We start from the raw sequence: 19,625 nt of genomic DNA, 5'->3' as shown, positions 1-19,625 counted from the left end.
TTTCCTTCTTCCTGTAACCTGTGTTCAATTCTGTAATACTTAGAGAACCCATTGTTGAAATAATTTTCCTCAAATAACAATTTCATTAAGTAATTTCCACTGACAAAAGCTTGTAATGGCTTTATTTTCCTTAGTTTTATAAAATCCATTCATATTCCTGAAACTTCAAGGTATTTTAACTGTTCTCTCTCTTTGCTTTTAGCTATATAATTTCTCTTTTCTCAGGTGATTCTTTCCTTTCTGTCAAATCCTGTCTAAAATGTCCTTCATATTCAATTCCAAACAACTAATCTGGATATTTCTTTTCTTTTCTTTTTTATTTTATTATTATTATTTTTTTTTTATAGAGGCCTGTTTATTTATTTATTTATTTGTTTGTTTTTGTTTATACATGCACTGGGTACAGTCAGAAGCGCGGGAGGGTGAGAGAATTCACCAGAGCCAGAGCGGGGAGCAGAGCAGGCAGAAGGACCGAAGTACACTGCTGAGGGGAGCAACGGGCGGCAGGAGAGGTCTGCGCGCCATGTGGGACCCTCCTCTGGTGGCCGGGGAGCAGCCGGGGATCGAACCGGCCCTGCAGAGGCTGCGGGCAGCTTCGCAACCCAGCGATCAACCGCTGTGCCACCGGGGAGGCCCTCTTTTTTATTTTTGAATTCTTTGAATTTTTTTTATTGGAAGTTAAATGATATAGCCTTTAATATCACTTAAATATTAAAAGGTAATAAAATCAAAATTAATCATTACAATTATTTTTTTTTTTCAATTATCTTGATATTTTACAGTGGCTACCTGTTTTTATTTATTTTTTTTTTTTTAATTTTTTTTAATTTAAATTTTATTTTTATATTCCCCATACAATTACAACCCCCTTATTTTGACCCCAATCCCTCCTTTCCCCTCCCCCCACACCCCATAGATTGTCTCTGGTTCATAGTTGTTTGTTGATTTTGATATTTTCTTTCTTATAGTTATTCTTTTTCCTGGCCCCTTATTTAAGATTTCTAGATTCCTGCTATGAGTGAGACCATCCGGTATTTTTCTTTTTCTTTCTGGCTTATTTTCTTGATTAACTCTGAACTTTTCTGCTTGTCTTTAGCACTTACAACCTCAATTTGTATTGTTTGTTTTGAGCTGTGAAACTGACTTCTGGTGTAATAAATTGTCAATCTCAAGTTTCATTTTCATAGTCACATCATTTTTGGTATGTTCTTTTTAAAAGGATTAGGAAATACCATGGACTTATAAAACTGATAAACTGGAAATGCAGACTGTCATTTTGCCTTACAAAGAAATTTTCTCTTTATAGACGAAAATCAAGATTTCCTGAAAAACAAAACAAAATAGGACCAGTTTAAAAAAGTAAAGCAATTTGTAGAAATACATTTAAGATTGTATGGTGCTTTTCCATTGCAGTGTGTTGGGCATAGTCAGAGGATTTTCCTTATATAAATATGTGACCATGTTCTCAAATGGAAAATATTTTAATATTTAGAATATTTAGAATCTTTTTTCAAAACAAAAACAAAATTAGTATTGTGGTATTGGCATCCATGTAGAGCTTATTGGGTGAATTGAATTGTGGAAACCATAATCTTCTGTTGGTAAAATAGCGTAGTAGTCACTTTAAAGATAGTAAATGCTATGGGCCTCCCTGGTGGCGCAGTGGTTGAGCGCTGGGTTCGAGGCTGCCCGCAGCCTCTGTAGCGCCGGTTCGATCCCCGGCTGCTCCCCGGCCACCGGAGGAGGGTCCCACATGGCGCGCAGACCTCTCCTGCCGCCCGCTGCTCCCCTCAGCAGTGTACTTCGGTCCTTCTGCCTGCTCTGCTTTCCCGCTCTGGCTCTGGTGAATTCTCTCACCCTTCCACGCTTCTGACTGTACCCAGTGCTTGTGTAAATAAATAAATAAATCTTAAAAAAAAAAAAAAGATAGTAAATGCTAGTGTTACAGCATTTGTTGCTGTAAGAATTAAGACTTATTATTTTGTGGCATCAAAGTGTGGTTAACTGGTCATTTCAAGATTCTGGTAAAGACCTATCTGTGTATCTGAAACGCACATACTTTTGAAGTATAAACCAGAGTATCTTCTTTTACTGTTACAATGCTAGTGACAGACTAATAAATGTCAGCATTTTGTTTTCTTGAGAATTTATTTTGCGTGAGCATTAGAATAAAATCAGAAATAATAGATTTGAGTAAGAAATGTATTTAAGTAAGGAAGATAAAATGGAAGGCTATTGATTTTCCTTTAGCTTCTCACTTTTCAGATGTGTACTGATACATAGTGGAGAGTAATAACTTTTTGTTTTCTGAATATCTTTTATCTCAGAGAATATTTGGAGAAGCTGCTGAAAAAAATTTATATCTCTCTCAGTTGATTATATTGGATACACTGGAAAAATGTCTTGCTGGGGTAAGTAAACCTACTCTTACGTAGGCAGGTTTTGTGAATACAAGTTTGAGAAGGATCTGATATACCAAAATATAGGTATTGACAAGGAGGATAGTCATGTATATTTTTGCTTCTAAGACATATGAATATAAATTTTGTCAGTAGAACTAATCTGGTAACAGAGATAAGTTTTCAAAAGAAAAATTATTTTCTCATCTTTTGCATGCTTAATATTGTTTCCTTAAAAAGTATTGACCTTAAGTCACATCTCCTCTCTGGTTTTTCAGAAAAGTTTTCATGAGAAAAGGTCATTACTTGATTTAATTAACTTCCCTAGATGTTGTTAGGTATTGCGTAGCTGTAAAAGGAATGTGATATGCAAGACCAACAGTAATTTTGTTTCCTCTTATGAATCTGATTTTAATGTTTTACTTTTCTAATAAATCATTTTAAAGAAAACTTAAACAATATTAGAACTATATTACTGATGGATCCTACATCCATGTGTAAATATGAATGTATAGATATGTGGAGTAGTTAAGTATAAAATATTTTTCTCGGATTTCCTCACGTTATCTCAGTGTACTTAATTATCTCAGTGTACTTAATTAGAATAGTTTCAAGAATATTTCTGTTGTATAAAGCAAAATGTTTCTATACTTGAGCAGCCTTAATTCTTCTTAAAACATGGCAGGAATTTATATAAACATATACATTTATTACCATCATTTCTTGTTTTGACTTCCCTTTTTTAAAACAGGCTCACACCTCAGATGCAAGCCACCATACTCCTCCTACCATCAAAGCAGTCACAGCCCTCCATCTTAGGCCATGGCCCTCTCACCCCTAATCTCTCACCCCCAAGCTCTCACCCACACCCTTTCCTGCCTCCAGCAACCTTAACTCCATAGCCATACTCTTACGACTCATTTTGAATACCTCCATTTATAGATCTATCTTTTAACTAAGTATTGGAGTTAACTTGTTTTTTACATTCTCTCTTGCAGTGGCATACCTTTTGCTTTTGTTCAGAATTGCTTCTCTCTTCCCATATATTAGAATTGGTCTCAATAGTAGACCTAGGTGGAATGGACGGGTTGAGAAGAAGGAGTGGTGGGAATGTTTGGGGAACAGTAAGATAGGGAGTTGGAAACAATTTCACACAACTGTGTATCATTAGGGAAGAGAAGTATTTAGGTCACAAAATCTAAATATAATGTCTTAAGCTTATAAATGAATCTTGGCTATGTCTCAAAATTGCCAAGTTTTTTATAAGTTTTCTACTTAAATTGAGGATGGGATAGGTCTGCTTTAGCTTGTTGCTTTCAGTTGGTGATATGCTATTACTCTTCATAAAATGATGTGAAAGAGCAAAAGGTTTAATAGGATCATAGAACTGTGAAGAAGGACCATTTTTAAACTTCTCTTAAATCAGTTATTTGATTGTAAATACATGTTTATCAGCCACACCTATGTTTGAGTGGGGTAGGGTAGTTAATTGCTCCTTTGGGTACATAGCTTTTCTCCGTTAACATGTCATGCCAAGGCTGATAGTAAATATATTTTGGGGAATGAGCATTGACATTGGCACCTTTTTAATTTGATAATCTTTGGAAATAGCCTAATTAAAACTCTTAGAGGGCATGGTATAATTTGTATAATACATAAAATATATATGACTTCACTTTACTCTTGAAAAAGTTGGTTTTTTCATTAAATTAACAATTAAAAATAATATTTTTATTTTTGAGCAATTTTCCTCAATTGATTTTATGATTATCACTTGACTTTCATCTTTAGATGAAAATAAGTTGAAGTAGTGTAAGAAGTAGTTGAAATAGCTAGTGAAATAGCTAAGTGAAAGTACGCAAGTAATTACCAATATCATGGTTTTGATATTTTGTAGAATTTGAGGAATCTTATTTTTGTTCTTGTATGTATGCCCATTATTCAAAAGATTGAGCATTTCTATTCTTACTTGTGTGTTAGAGTTAATGTCAACATCTGTATTATTTGGTTAGCCTGTAAGTTAGAAAAAGTCATTATAATTTAAATTTTGCAGGTTTTTGTGGTTTCTGTTTATTTACTGTCTATATTTCAGTGTATTTGTACCTGAAATTCTTGGATTACAGTTCTGTATCGAATTCAGCAGAGCACATGATTATGTAAAATTTTGTTCTTTGTTGTCATATTTGGTATTACCAAATTGTTTTTCATGTATGAATTAAGTGAGATATTGATATAGAACAGCAGTATATCTGAAGAATAGTTTATCCTTTGGTTAATTGTTAAATACATGCTTATTTAACAAAGTAGAAGTCTCAGTGTGAACACCAAAATTATCAAACTTGGTATCACTAACTGTGAGATCACCTCGCATTATATACTATTGATATGATGTAATATCAACTAATACATCATCTAGTATTTAACCTAAATCTAGTCAGACCATAGGTCTTAGGTATAAGTTAACAAAAAATACAGTAACTATAAGAACAAGTTAAGTTGCACCACTAGGAATCAAATCAGCAGTGTGGGAAATTTTGTAAGGCATCTGGCCTATTAAAAAAGGTGGTGTCACAAAAAATAAAAATCATGTAGGTGGAGTGTGTGTGGGGTGGATAGTTTAGAATAGAGACTAAAGGAACAATGAATGACAAGGCAGCTCTCCTCTGCAGGTGCCTCTCTTTTTCCTTCTTTTTTTCCCTAATAAACCGGTCCATTTAAAATGTAAAAAGTAAAAAGTAAATAAAGTAACAGTAATAACCATGCTGCACACCTTTTGTGGATCCCATTGAAAGAAAAACGAAGAAAGACGTTTTGGATGTAGTTGGTGAAATATGAATACAAATTAGTTGTTACAAGGGAATTGTTTTTTTTCCCTTGGTGTATTTGAAAATGTCATTTTTTAAATATACTGAAATATGTAGGGGTAGAACATTGTTACATTTATAACTTACTTTGAAATTGTTCAACAAAAACAAAATTATTTGTAATGCCTGTTTATTTTGGTCAGTGTGTCCAAAAGTGGGAGTGATCATCCACCCAGGAATTTACTTGGATCTTGAGAGGAATAACATAAGGAACTCACCAATGAATATGAATAAAGTTTGTGTAGAACTCAATAAACTGGGGAGTCTCTGAATGAGAAGGCTCATGTAGGATTTGAAGACTAGGGGAACAAGCAGGAGTAGGTGAGCCTAGGAAGGGTGGATGTTGGAGTTGGACTTTCATTGGGATTAAGAGCGAGAGAAATACCGAACACGATAGAATATTTATAATTATTGAATCTAGGTGATGAATATATGGATGTTCATAATTTTATTTCAAATCTTACATAGGTTTGAAATCTTCATAGTAGAAAATCTTTGCCTATAAATTTAAGAACATCATGGAGTGACATGATTATTTTGTATTTTAGCAACCAAAGGACACAATGAGATTAGATGAAACAATGTTGGTGAAACAGTTGCTGCCAGAAATCTGCCATTTTCTTCACACCTGTCGTGAAGGAAACCAACATGCAGCTGAACTTCGGAATTCTGCTTCTGGGGTTTTATTTTCTCTCAGCTGCAATAACTTCAATGCAGTTTTTAGTCGCATTTCTACGAGGTTAGTATGTAAATCCACCATAGGACTGTTGTAAGTAATATAAATTTTAGTCTCTCATTTACTTAAGAATAAAGGGTTGATAGAAATGAGTTTTTTTAAAAAAAGATTTATTTTTAGTTATGCATGTAAGAACTGGGGTGTAGACCAGAGGTGCAGGGGTGGGAAGGGGGGGTGAGAGGATTCACCAGAGACAGGGTGGGGAGCAGAACAGGCAGATCTACTGAAATACACTGCTGAGGGGAGCAGTAGGCAAGACAGGAGAGGTCTGCTTTGCCATGTGGGTTAGCTCCCTGGCTGAGGATCTAACTCATGTTGTGGTGGCTGTCCATACCTTGATAGTGCTGGCACTTAACCCCTTACGCCACCAGGGAGGCCCCATTTTTCTGAGTATTTGTAGAAATCTTATGCATAATTTCTTTGAAATTTTTTTTATGTAAAATTGTGATATTGATGTGTACAATTAATTTTGACTGCTGTTGTAAACTTGAACGTCTAAATTTTAGGGAGAAAAAAATCATCCATGACCAGGTTTTGCTTTTAAACACTAGGTATAAATTTCTGACTTGATAGTGCATTATTCCTTAAACTGTAGTTAGCCAGGCAGCATAATTGGTAAGTCATAATTCTAATGATCTCATGACCTTGCTCCTTATCACAAGATGTGCAATTATAAAAAAAAAAAAAAAAGCCAGTAATGTGGAAGCAGTGGAAAGTGAGTAACTGGACAGTATAATTCTTGAGAAAGTGGTCTGTATTTTAAGTTTGTAAACTGTAAACACTCCTCTTCATTGAGTATTTATAGCTTATGCTGTGCTGGTTTATCCTGTTTCTCTGAAATTTGTGTGATACTTTCCCTATTTTACTGGTAGGTAAACTGATAAACCCAGAGAAATTATCAAGGTGATATACCAAATACTGGAGGAACTCAGAATTTCTATGTCAGCCTTACTTCAGAATATATTAGTTTTATAATACCAGGCTGCTTTTATTTTCCTGTACTGTATTTCTGTATTTTAATGAGATAACTTTTAACAGAATATACTGTTGTGCTTTAAAATAATGTAATACATATAATTTAAACTTTTAATGATGATTAAAAATCATATGGGCATCAGTTGTGATATACTACAAATGGAGAAATTGGTATAGTTGGTGCTGTATGGGATAGACTTCTCACTATAAGTCTAGAGCTTGTTTTCATGCAAACAACTTGCCTTTTTCATGCAAGTAGAGTAAAACGGCTCTTTAATTATGACCAAGTAGGAAGTATCATTTAGTTATTTAAATCAAAGACTAATAAATCAAAGACTAACACAGAATGGAGAAAAACAATTATCTTTGCTTAGTGTTGCCTGTATCTTGTTTTCTGTGTTTTGTGAACAGTGTACTTCCAGTAGTCAGAGTCTTTCCTGCTTCTGTTGTTTACCAGCAGGTGTGAATAAGAACATGATGCAGTGAGAATTCATGCTATGGTATTTTGGGGAAATTGGCTGACTTCAAAATCCTGTAATCTTTTTATAGGGTTTTTTTACTTTTCTATTAGGATGCCAGGCAACAATTTCTTCAACCTCTCATCAGAATTCCTAGTGTAAAGAAAATTAAAATTTTATTTAATGGTTTAATATGAATGATGATACTGGATAATGTTTATTAAAAAGATAGACTATTCTGGCCTGTACCCCGGTTCTTATATGCATAAATTAATAAATCTTTTTAAAAAAGATAGAATAATGTCTTCATTAACTCTTTGAGTGATAGCATTTCATGTGCTGAGTAATAATAAACTGGTTGAAGTAACAAGGACTTTGACCAGGAAATCGGAGGCTCAAAAATTATGAAAACAGGGCCTCCCCTGTTGGCCCAGCGGTTGAGCACTGGGCTGCGAGGCTGCCCGCAACCTCTGCAGTACCGCCCCGGCCGCCAGTGAGGGTCCCACCAAAAAAAAAAAAAAATTATGAGAACAAAAGACAAAACAAAATCCCTTTTTTGCTTAGGTAATTACCAGACCAGCCTTACTATTTGAAGACTCTTCAGTTGGAGGTAGAGAATGATCAAATGAATAAAATGTTTTTCAGTCTTCAAGCATGAGTTGCTTTATAAATACTGCTAATGTGCCACCTTTGAAAACTCCAGAAATCTTTTAGTCATCAAAGTCTTTATTTTATGGGGTTTTTACTGCACTAGCACATGTGAAAATAGACAAGTTTTGTGTATTTTTTGAATCTTGTTCATATTTTCCGGAATAGAAGTTGTCTCCAGAATAAGCCATTTTCTTCAGTTTTTAAGGGACAGACTGCCTAGATATAGGATTTATGAAATATATTTTTTAGACAACTACATTTGCTGTTTCACTTAGCTTATAGTAGAAATAGGAGCTGAGTTTGTTAGAGGACCACTGACCTGAAAGACCATTATGGTGTTTTAATTTAGATGGGGGTGTCTTATGACATTGATGTCATAGCACTAGGTGACTTAAAATATGCTAAGTAGTAGAATGTCATTTCCCTCTGAAGATTGATTTTTATGTCTCATGTATATTATAATAGATGAATCAATATCATGAAAATTTGTTAATGTTCAACCACTCTACCTTGTATCGAAATGTTTCTCTTTTAGGATTAAATTCAGATTTTAATATTTTCATCCTTTGCTTTTCTTTAGGGAATTTGGGCTACAGATCTTATGATAACTTTATTATTCTGCTGAAGTAATATACCATGTTCTATGGTGCATAGTGCTCTTTTATGGAGAGGATTAACTTGTCTCTATACAGAATTACTGCACAACTGTATTAGATGTAATTGTTTTATAGTGGGATGACCCTGTTAAATGTCTAATTTGACAGCTACCTGAAGCAGAAGACTGAATAGCTTTAAAAGTTCTCTTTGATTCTTTTTAAGTTTCCATTTTTAAAATCTGATTTCCTATTTTTTTTAAAAGATATATTTTTATTTATTTATGCATACAAGAACTGGGATGCAGACCATAGGTGCAGGGGAATGGGGTGAGAGGATTCACAAGAGACAGAATGGGGAACAGAACAGGCGGATCTACTGAAACGCACTGCTGAGGGGAGACACAAGAGGTCTGTGCCATGTGAGTTAGCTCCCTGGCTGGTGATCCAACTCATGCCACAGTGGCTGGTGATAGCCGATAGTGCTGAGACTTTAAACCCTGTGCCACCAGGGAGGCCCTTCTGTTCTTTTTTAGATAGATTTAAATTTCTCATGTCTCATCATTGAAAACATATCTATTTATATTCTTTTTAAGACTTAAATGTTCTTAGAAGTTTGTATATGCCAACTCAATTGTAGTGAATTGTTTCCTGTTTCATTAACTTTGATTGCAAATTTTTCTTTAGTGCATGCAGTCTCTTGTCTTTGGGAATCTCTTACAGCCTTGAGCTGTGAAAGTGTCCTAGTGATAGTTTTGTGTTTGCTCTTGCCTAGTGTCCAACTCTACACTTTGGTTTTTTGTTAATTCTGTCGCAGATTGCATGGGTAATATAAATGTGGATTCAAACCCTTATGAAGTAATAGTCTTAAGTGATTCCCCCACCCCACCCAAAACGTAGAGGAAATGTCTTTGTGTGGTAGATTTTCTTTACTTTTTTTTCCTTTCCAGTTCTTCCTCCCTATCTCTTTTCACCCCTGTCCTTTCCTCCTTTTTTTTCCTTTCCTCTCTCCCTCCTTTTTGCTAGGTCTGTCTCTTTTCCTGTATCTCTGTCCTTCCTTCCTTCCTTTTCGCTATGTCTCTGTCTGTCTATGTCTGTCCCTTTTATTTTTTAGGGAGTACATAGCACTATTTAGTGTTTTCTACATGGCCTAGGTTCTGCTCCCTGTATTGTTGGGGAACAAGGCTTGCTATTCAGTTCCATATGGGTGGTCAGCCTCCTGTACCCCCCCAAATTCAGAAGAGAATAAACCTTAACCATGCTTGTCCTTCCTTTGTTGCAAGATCAGATAATGCCTTTAACTCTGGCTTTCAAGTTCTTCATTTCTGGATCTGTGTGATGGTGTTTATTTCCATACATTTAGACATCTTTTTGTTGTTGCTTAGTTTACTTGGTCTTTACAGATATTTCAGTGGTAGATTTTCTACTTCATTTCTTTTGCCCAAACTCTCGTTTGATTTCTCTGATTTAGAAATGATGTTTAAGCTTCATATAGTACCTCTTCCCTATGGAAGTAACTGAACTATAAGAGGAATTAAACTTTTCTTCACTTTCACAAACAACCACAAGTCAACTTTTCATTGGTGTCACTGATTTATTAAGTTGTGTTTCCTAAGGAGTCATATCCCATATTTCTAGCTTCCTTGTAGTAGCTGTGCTATTTTTAGTATGTAAATAAAATCTTCCCAGTGAACTACTAAACTTTTGCTCATTCTAATGTTGTGATGAGCTTTAGTAAAAGTGCTCAAAATAGTTTTAATGTTAGTAATACATTTGTATGTTAAAGTGAGTAAAAGGAGAATTTTGAGAAGCAGTCAGATTGATTTCATTTCCAGCTATTGAAAGTTTAATGTGATCATTAAAATAATTTTTATTTATTTTTTATTTTTTTAAAATATTTATTTATGTATTTTATATAAACACTGGGTACAGTCAGAAGCGCAGGAGGGTGAGAGAATTCACCAGAGCCAGAGTGGGAAACAGAACAGGCTGACTGATGAAATACACTGCTGAGGGGAGCAGCAGGCAGGGCAGGAAAGGTCTGCTGTGCCATGTGGGACCCTTGCCAGTGGCCAGTGATCGAACCGGCACTGCAGAGGCTGTGGGCAGCTTTGCAGCCCAGCACTCAACCACTGCGCCACCAGGGGAGGCCCTAAAATCAGTTTTTAAATGAACTATAATGATACAACTCACGTTAACATTATGACTAAGGTCGTGTAGTATTTGTGCTTTTTCACTACATTTCTCTTTGCATTTATGAAATTAATACTTACATTTTACTTCTTACAATTTTTAATATCTATTAGTTGAAATAATGAGTAGGTCTCTTTAGGAAACAATTCAGTGGATTAGTAGTACCAACTTTTGAAAAGCTGACTTCTGGTTGTTAGTGAAAAATGGAAGAAAAGTTTAACCTCTTTTATTTAGATACAAGTGATTTATCCGTTTAAAGATATTTGCATTTTCAAGTGTTTAGTTATTCTACATTTGTGGTAACTTTTACTTCATTTAAGGGACATTTGGGGTTTAGAAAGATTCTTTTTTGTTTTCAATTTTTTTCATAACATTTATCATTTTTACATTTTTTAAACAATATTTCCTCCCCCCCACTCCCTCAGACTGAGTCCCCATAGAATTTCTTTCCCCAAGGCACCCATGTGTCATCACCACAGTCCCATGTGCTCCTCCCTCCCTCCCTCTGATCCCTCTCCCTCCTCCTCCCCTGCAGTATGTCTCTGGTTTATAATTGTCTCTTTTTGCTTTGTTGTGTTTTGTACTGTTATTGTATTTTTTTTTTTACACTGATGTCTTATTTGGTTCCCTGATATTCCTGTTATAAGTGAAACCATCCGATATTTTTCTTTTTCCTTCTGGCTTATTTCACTGAGCATAATTCCTTCTAGCTCCATCCACATTGCTGCGAATGTCATGAGTTTATCTGTTTTGATTGATGAATAATATTCCACTGTGTACATATACCACATCTTCTTGATGAAAGATTCTTGTTCTTACAGCTTAAGTACTACTGTGCAAGAGGGACTTTGACCAGATAATCAGACACATGTATAGATTGAAAGGTGCAATGAAAAGTCTTACTCATTTTTTTCAATACAAAGTAAATGCAGCCTGTGAATATAGATAAAGTACTATTTACATTTCAAAGTCTAGTTCATAGGAATAGGAATTAAAAATTTTAACATTATTTTACTTATACTTTGAAAATTGAATTTTATAAACTTTATGGCAGAGAGAATAGCATAGTAGTTCATATATATCACACATTTTTTACTCAGTTTCAGCTGTTATCAACATGCTGTTATTTTTTAAAAAATAAAAATATGTATACTTAACATAGACAACTTAATTTTATATACATAACACATAGTGAACTTTATTGGGTATCATGGTTTCTCTCTTGATATCCCCTAAATTAATTGTGTTCTATTAGAAATACTTATCCTTTTATTTTTTTAATCTTTGTTGGAATTATTTTTTTTAAATAATTTATTGACATATATTTTACATCATTGTTCATTTTTATACAATGTTTGCTTTCTTTTCTCAGGTATAGTCCCCATAGAATTCCACCAGTTCATCCATGCATCATCACCATAGTCCTTTGTGCTCTTCCCATCCTTGTTTTGATCCCCCCCCACCGCCAAGAATGTCTATGATTTATAGTTGCCTATTAATTTTGTTTTGTTTTTTATTGTTACTATTTTTTTCCCTGATCTCTCATTTGCTTCCCTTTTATTCTTCCTGTGAGTGAAACCATGTGATATTTTCCTTTTTCCTTCTGACTTCTTTCACTGAATGTAATTTCTTCTAGCTCCATCCATGTTGCTATGAATGGCATGAGTTTATCTTTTTTGGTTGCTGAATATTATTCCATTGTGTATATATACCACATCTTCTTGATCCAGTCATCTATTTTTGGGCATTTGGATTGTTTTCAAATCTTACCTATTATAAAAGTGCTGCAAAATTTTTCTCCCCATCGGTAGGGTGTCTGTTTTGGTTAATGTCTCTTTTGCTGTACAGAAACTTTTTAGTTTGATGTAATCCAAGTTGTTTATCTTTTCCTTCACTTACTTTGCTTTGGGGGATGAGACTTTAAAGATCTTACTGTGATGTATGTTATGTAGTGTTTTCCCTACATAAAACAGTACATATATATATGTGTATGTATATACATATATTTTCTTCTATATATTTTATGGTTTTGGGTCTTTTTTTCTTTACTTTTTTTTTAAGATTTATTTTATTGTTTATGCATACAAGTACTGGGGTGTAAGCCAGAGGTGCAGGGAGTGAGAGGATTCACCAAAGAGAGTAGGAGCAGAAGAGGCAGATCTACTGACATACACTGCTGAGGGGAGCAGTGGGTGAGGCAGGAGAGGTCTGCTGCACCATGTGGATTGCTTCCTGGCCAGCCAGGGATCGAACTCATGTTGCAGTGGCTGGCAATAACTTGATAGTGCTGTCTTTAACCCCTGTGCCACCAGGGAGGCCCTGGTTTCAGGTCTTATGTTCAGTTCTTTTACCCATTTTGAGTTGATTTTTGTGCATGGTGTGAAGTAGTGGTCTAGTTTCATTCTTTTGCATGTGGTGGTCCAGTTTTCCCAGCACCATTTATTGAACAAACTGTCCATGTTCCATTGCATATTCTTTGCTCCTTTATCAAAGATTAGTTGTCCATATATGTGTGGCTTTATTTCTGGGCTTTCTCTTGGGCCATTGGTCTATGAGTCTGTTTTTGTTCCAGTAGCATACTGTTTAATTGTTATGGCTTTGTAGTATAGTTTGAAGCCTGGGAGTGTGATACTACCATTCTCCTTCATTTTAGTGAGGAGAGTTTTGGCTATTTGAAGTTTTTTGTAGCTCCATATGAATTTCATCAGTGTTTATTCTATTTCTTTTAAGAATGTCATTGAGATTTTTATGGGAATTACATTGAATCTGTAAATTGCTTTTGGTAGGATTGCCATTTTAATAATGTTAATTCTTCCAATCCATGAGCAGGGGATGTCTTTCCATTTCTTTGTGTCTTCTATTTCTTTTAACAATCTTTTATAATTTTCTTTGTATAGGTCACTCACCTCCTTGATTAAGTTTATTTCCAGGTATTTGATATTAATTTTTTGTTTCAATTGTAAATGGGATGGCTTTCTTAATTTCTCTTCTTCAGATTGATTGATTGTGTATAGGAAGGCTACTGATTTTTGTGTGTTGATTTTGTATCTTGCTACTCTACTAAACTGATTGATTAGTTGTATTAGTTTTTCTGTGGAGTTTTTGGGGTTCTCTATGTATATTATAATATCATCTGCAAATAGTGATAGTTTTACTTCTTCCTTCCCTATTTGGATTCCTTGTATGTCTTTCTCTTGTCTTAATGCTCTGGCTAGGACTTCCAGTATTATATTGAAATGCACTGGTGAGAGTGGACATCCTCATCTTCTTCCTGATCTTAAAAGAAAGGCTTTCAGCTTTTCACCATTGAGAATAATATTGAGTATGGGTTTGTCATATATGGCTTTTATTTTGTTAAGGGGTGTTCCTTCTATCCCAAGAGTTTCAAGGGCCTTCATCATAAATGGATGTTGAACTTTGTCAAATGCTTTCTCAGCATCTATTGATATGATCATATAATGTTTATTTTTCTTTTTGTTTATGTATTGGATTACATTAATTGATTTTCGGATGTTGAACCATCCTTGTGCCCCTGGAATAAATCCCACTTGGTCGTGGTGTATTATCTTTTTGATGCTCTGTTGGATTTTGTTGGCAAGGATATTATTGAGGATTTTTGCAACAGTGTTCATTAGGGAGATTGGCCTGTAGCTTTCTTTTTTGTGTTGTTTTTGTTTGGTTTTGGTATTAGTGTAATGTTGGCTTCATAAAATGTATTTTGAGTGGAATGTTGGCTTTATAACATGGTAGTGTTTCTTCTTTCTCAATTTTTTGAAAGAGTTTGTGTAGGATAAGCACCAGTTCATTTCTGAACATTTGGTAGAATTCATTTGTGAAGCTGTCAGGTCCTGGACTTTTGTTTTTGGGGAGTGTTTTGATTACTGTTTCAATTTCACTGCTTGTAATTGGTTTGTTTAGGTGTTCTATTTCTTCTTTATCTAGCTTTGGATGATTATATTGTTCTAGGAATTTGTCCATTTCTTCTAGATTGTTGAACTTGTGTGCATATAAATGTTCATAGTACTCTCTGATTATTCTTTGGATTTCTGCTGAGTCTGTTGTAATTTCTCTTCTTTTCTTTATGATCCTATTATTTGATGCTTTCTCCCGTTTTTTTTTCCTGAGCCCTGGGTAGAGGTTTGTCTATTTTGTTTATTTTTTTCAAAGAACCAACTTTTGTCTTCATTAATCTTTTGTATTTTTTTAAAATTTCTGTTTTGTTTATTTTTTGCTCTGATTTTTATTATTTCCTGTCTTCTACTGGTGTATTATCCTTTTGATGCATTTTTTGTTTGTTTTTTTTTTTGTTGTTCTTTTTCTAGTTCTTTGTGATGGGAGGTTAGGTTGTTTCTTTGTGTATTTATTCTTATAAACTCATCAGTGGGATGAGAAGAAATTTGTTGAATTCAGAATTTTGAATATCCTAAGATTTAAGTTGATAGATTATTTTTGGTTTTTACTTTTCAGGTTACAGGAATTGACTGTTTGTTCAGAAGACAATGTTGATGTTCATGATATAGAATTGTTACAATATATCAATGTGGATTGTGCAAAATTAAAACGACTCCTGAAAGGTAAGTTTGAATGTATGCTGTGTTTGAAATTAATCACTGGGCTAAAAAACCACTGTTTTGATTGGTTTGACCTAGAATATCAGAGTGAATTTATAATGCAAATACAAATATCTTAGAGAAATCGTTACAATACTATGGTTCAATAGCTTTTTTTTTTTTTTTTTTAAGATTTATTTATTTTTATACAAGAGCTGGGATACAGGCCAGAGGGGCGGGAGGGTGCGAGGATTCACCAGAGACAGAGTGGGGAACAGAACAGGTAGACGACAGAAATAGAAGGCTGAGGGGAGCAGCGGGTGCAACAGGACAAGTCTGCCACACCATATGGGATTCTCGCCGGCTAAGATGGCCAGCCAGGATCAAACCCGCACTGTAGAGGCTTCGGATTGCTTCACAGCGTGGTTTTCAACCCACTGCGCCACCGGGGAGGCCCCTCAGTAAGTTTTGAACCTTTGAAAACAATAAAATGGAGAAAATGATTATCTTAAATCTTGGCATTGGAAAGTTTTGCTTAATTATAATTTTTGTTTTTAATAAAGAGAACCTAAGGATGCTGTTACTAAAATTTGTGTAGATTTTCATCTTTAGGATAGTTATATGTTATAGATGTTAACTATTTAGCTGTTAAAGTGCTAAGAGAAGATAGTTTAGCAAGATACCAAAGTTCTATTGCTGAATGGAACAAGAATATTGTGATCTTAAGATGAAAGAGGAATTGAGTCAGGAATCTCATTTCTACATTTCTGTTTCCAGTTCTGTTACTGACTTACTGATTGACTCTTTAGCCTTTCAGAGTCTTACCTTTTTAGTATCTCATTTTGCTTTCTCATAGTAGCCCCACAAAGGTATATTATAATGCATGGTATGTGATTTCAAAGCTTTGGGAAGTGCTTTACATGATTATGTAGATTGAAACAAATTATCAGAAGGAACTGAGAGAATTTTTATGGTAAGTAGAGGAAGTATTAATATAAAGCAAATATCAATGAGTATTACTAATAAGTAAGTGAGTGGCAGGGTAAAGATTCAATTCACATTTACCTATCTCTAGAACTTAATGTCATGCTGTTAGCGTATAGGTTGTGAGGCTTAATTTTAGTGGCAGTAGGAGGCTTTAAGGTGGCAAGTACCTTGATTGATATTTTATTTTAAATATATCACTTTGCTTGAAATTTCCAGGAAGGCTTGATAGGTTATATAAACTTCTAGTTGTTCAGTAATGTAAGGAAGAATGAGAGTAGTGGAGGACAGGATAGAATAGGGTAGAATGAGAACTAATTTGATATGAAATTTAGGAAGTAAAATAGTATTTGAGTAGAATACATCTCATATGGTTATTTAGCTATGAGTTTAAAGAGAAGTATCCCATGTATTATTGAGTAGGTTGATTAAAATAGGAAAGAAACGGAAGGGTTGATAGCAGAAAAGAGGATGGCTAGGAAAATGATAAATTCAGTTTTAGATCTATTGAATTTGAGTTATCAGTAAGTTGTCCAGTCAGAAACTTGTGAACTGGAGTGATAAATATAAGTACATTGAAATTAAGAATAAACTACTATGTATAACACATTTAAGTTTCATAAAGGTAAAGTTGATGAACATAGGAAGACAGGAGCAAGGAACATTTATTATTATTTATAGTAGTGAAATATTGGAAGCATTCTAAATGCACAACAATTGGGAAATGCTTAAATAGCTAATAAAGTCAGTAATTTAAATATTCTATGAGAAAGCATATTGGGAAGACTAATTTCTTGAAGTTTAATTCAATCATTTATTAAATCTGTAACCTTAGAAACATAGTTTATCATTTGTAATATCTGAAAGCATGAAAAATTTTGAAAGAATTAAATGTTAGATTGAAATATCTGCTGTGTTATTGAATAGTTACTATTATATGTAGGGTCACCAAATATATGGAGAATTTTTAATGATATGGAAAAATACGGGATGCTATGTGAAGGGAACAGAACAGGTTTGATAAAAACCCATATATGGTTTCAGATATGGTATGTATATTTGTCTTATACATCCATAGGAAAAGGGATAGAAGAAAATTCACCAGACTGTTAACTATGATTGTCTCTGTATGACAGAATTATGAATGATTTAAATTTTCCTTAGGCTGTTGTATATTTTTTGAATTTTGTACAGCGACCATATTCTATGCTTTTATAAAAAAGCCAGTTATTAAAAGAAATAAAACTAGATGGAAAAAACTCAGGAGTTTTCATATTTACTTTTTGTTTAGTTTTTGTCTTAAGTGAGTTTTTTGGTTCATGTTAACTGACTGTACATTGCTTATAATAGTACTGGAAAAAAATCTTGTAAGTTAAAGGAAAGTTATTTTTTCTAGTAGTTTTGAATTATATTCATTGATTTTAGAACTTTTTTTTTTTTTTAACAGAAACCTCACTTAAATTTAAAGCCCTAAAGAAGGTTGCACAGTTAGCAGTTATAAATAGCCTGGAAAAAGTAAGTTATATCCTCTTTGTTATTAAAATTTTGTTAATTTTTTGTTATCAAAGTTGCTGTCTTTAGCATTTTGAACCAAAAAAGTCATGATTTGATTGATAATTTCAGATTAATAATTAGGCAGAATGCATTTCAGTATTCTTAAGAAGGAAATTCGAAGTTTGTGGTATAATTTGCGTCATATGACTTTTTTTACTATATTAAGAAAATATCACTGCTTTTATATGAAACATGTGTTTTGGGTTTTGTAGGCATTTTGGAACTGGGTAGAAAATTATCCAGATGAATTTACAAAGCTATACCAGATTCCACAGAGTGATATGGCTGGTAAGGAGATTGATCTTTCTTTTTGTCTTTACACTGTTACTTACGAGGTAAAAAACAATCAATTTCCCAATTAGTTTTGTTATTAAGATGCTTTTACTTGTCAACTTTTTATTTTGTTAACTGATATTAAATAGAAAATACTGTTTTTCTCTTAAATTTCTAAATTACCCTCAACCCTTTTCCTTTCCTTTGAGCATATAGATAAAGAACTTTGAAATGAAGTTCTAATGATTAGATATTCAGAGATATTACAGAAACACTTTTTTGTCATGCTCTTAGGGAGATATAAAGTATAAAGTATAAAGTAGTGATAACCTTATGTAGAATTCTTGAGACACAACTGTAAAACAGAGTAGACTTTTGAAGGACTTTGGTAATATACTTTGGGAAGCTGTCTAGTCTTTGTTCCCTTGGGTTTATCGCACCTTGCATAAAACCTGTGCTTTGAAACTAAACTCAAGTTTGGCCATTCTAAAATAAGGACTTTTCTAGGTTTAATCAAGATAACTCTTCTGACACACAGACAGTATAACATTGTCTGCTTTCCTGAACGAATTTGCCTTGTTTAGGTGATCATCAAGTTTGTCTTTTAAAAATCTTTCCTTTGAGTTTTATTTTTTTTTAAAGATTTATTTATTTATTTATACAAGCACTGGGTACAGACAGAAGCGCAGGAGGGTGAGAGAATTCACCAGAGCAGGGAGCAAAACAGGCAGACTGGCGAAACACACTGCTGAGGGGTGCAGCAGGCGCGGCAGGAGAGGTCTGCGCGCCATGTGGGACCCTCTCTGTCCGCCCGGGGATCAAACCGGCGCTGCAGAGGCTGCTGGCAGCTTTGCAGCCCAGTGCTCAACCACTGCGCCACCGGGGAGGCCCTCCTTTGAGTTTTTTAATAGTGCCAACTTTAATGCCAGAGATTTGCTCCTCATCTAAGAATATGAGCATGTTTACATTTTTTACACAGAATGTGCAGAAAAGCTGTTTGACTTGGTGGATAGTTTTGCGGAAAGCACCAAACGTAAAGCAGCAGTTTGGCCACTGCAAATCATTCTCCTTATCTTGTGTCCAGAAATAATCCAAGATATATCCAAGGATGTGGTTGATGAAAACAACATGAATAAGGTGAGGAGGGCAAAATTATTTCTGTTATGTCCAGTTACAAAGCAGTGTATTTTACTCAAGGTGTATATCATTTTAGGCTTAGCATTCTGTAAGTATGATATTTCAGGGAACCATTTCTAATTACAATCATTTTAGAGGTCTTTGTTTGCTCACCTTACCAGAGACATCCATGTACATAAATTATTTTTAGAGGAAAAAGAAATGATACCACTCATCAATTAAAGATTTACAATAGTCCCTTAGTTTTATTCTTCTATC

General features: G+C 34.3%; 1 protein-coding gene across 1 annotated transcript in view; it reads left to right on the top strand.

The window, feature by feature from the left end:
* NF1 (neurofibromin 1) overlaps positions 1-19,625 on the top strand; it is a 253,568-nt gene that overhangs the window by 53,006 nt on the left and 180,937 nt on the right. Inside the window, exons 3-8 of the mRNA XM_054689838.1 lie at positions 2,328-2,411; positions 5,812-6,002; positions 15,337-15,443; positions 17,851-17,918; positions 18,170-18,245; positions 19,210-19,367. Coding sequence (XP_054545813.1) covers positions 2,328-2,411; positions 5,812-6,002; positions 15,337-15,443; positions 17,851-17,918; positions 18,170-18,245; positions 19,210-19,367 — 684 coding nt within the window. The remainder of the gene's footprint in view (positions 1-2,327; positions 2,412-5,811; positions 6,003-15,336; positions 15,444-17,850; positions 17,919-18,169; positions 18,246-19,209; positions 19,368-19,625) is intronic.

Source organism: Talpa occidentalis, unplaced genomic scaffold (assembly GCF_014898055.3).
Source record: "Talpa occidentalis isolate TD23 unplaced genomic scaffold, MPIMG_talOcc4v2.1 talOcc4.7, whole genome shotgun sequence".
In the NCBI taxonomy this organism is placed as follows: domain Eukaryota; kingdom Metazoa; phylum Chordata; class Mammalia; order Eulipotyphla; family Talpidae; genus Talpa; species Talpa occidentalis.
This window is presented reverse-complemented; position numbering and strand designations above follow the sequence as displayed.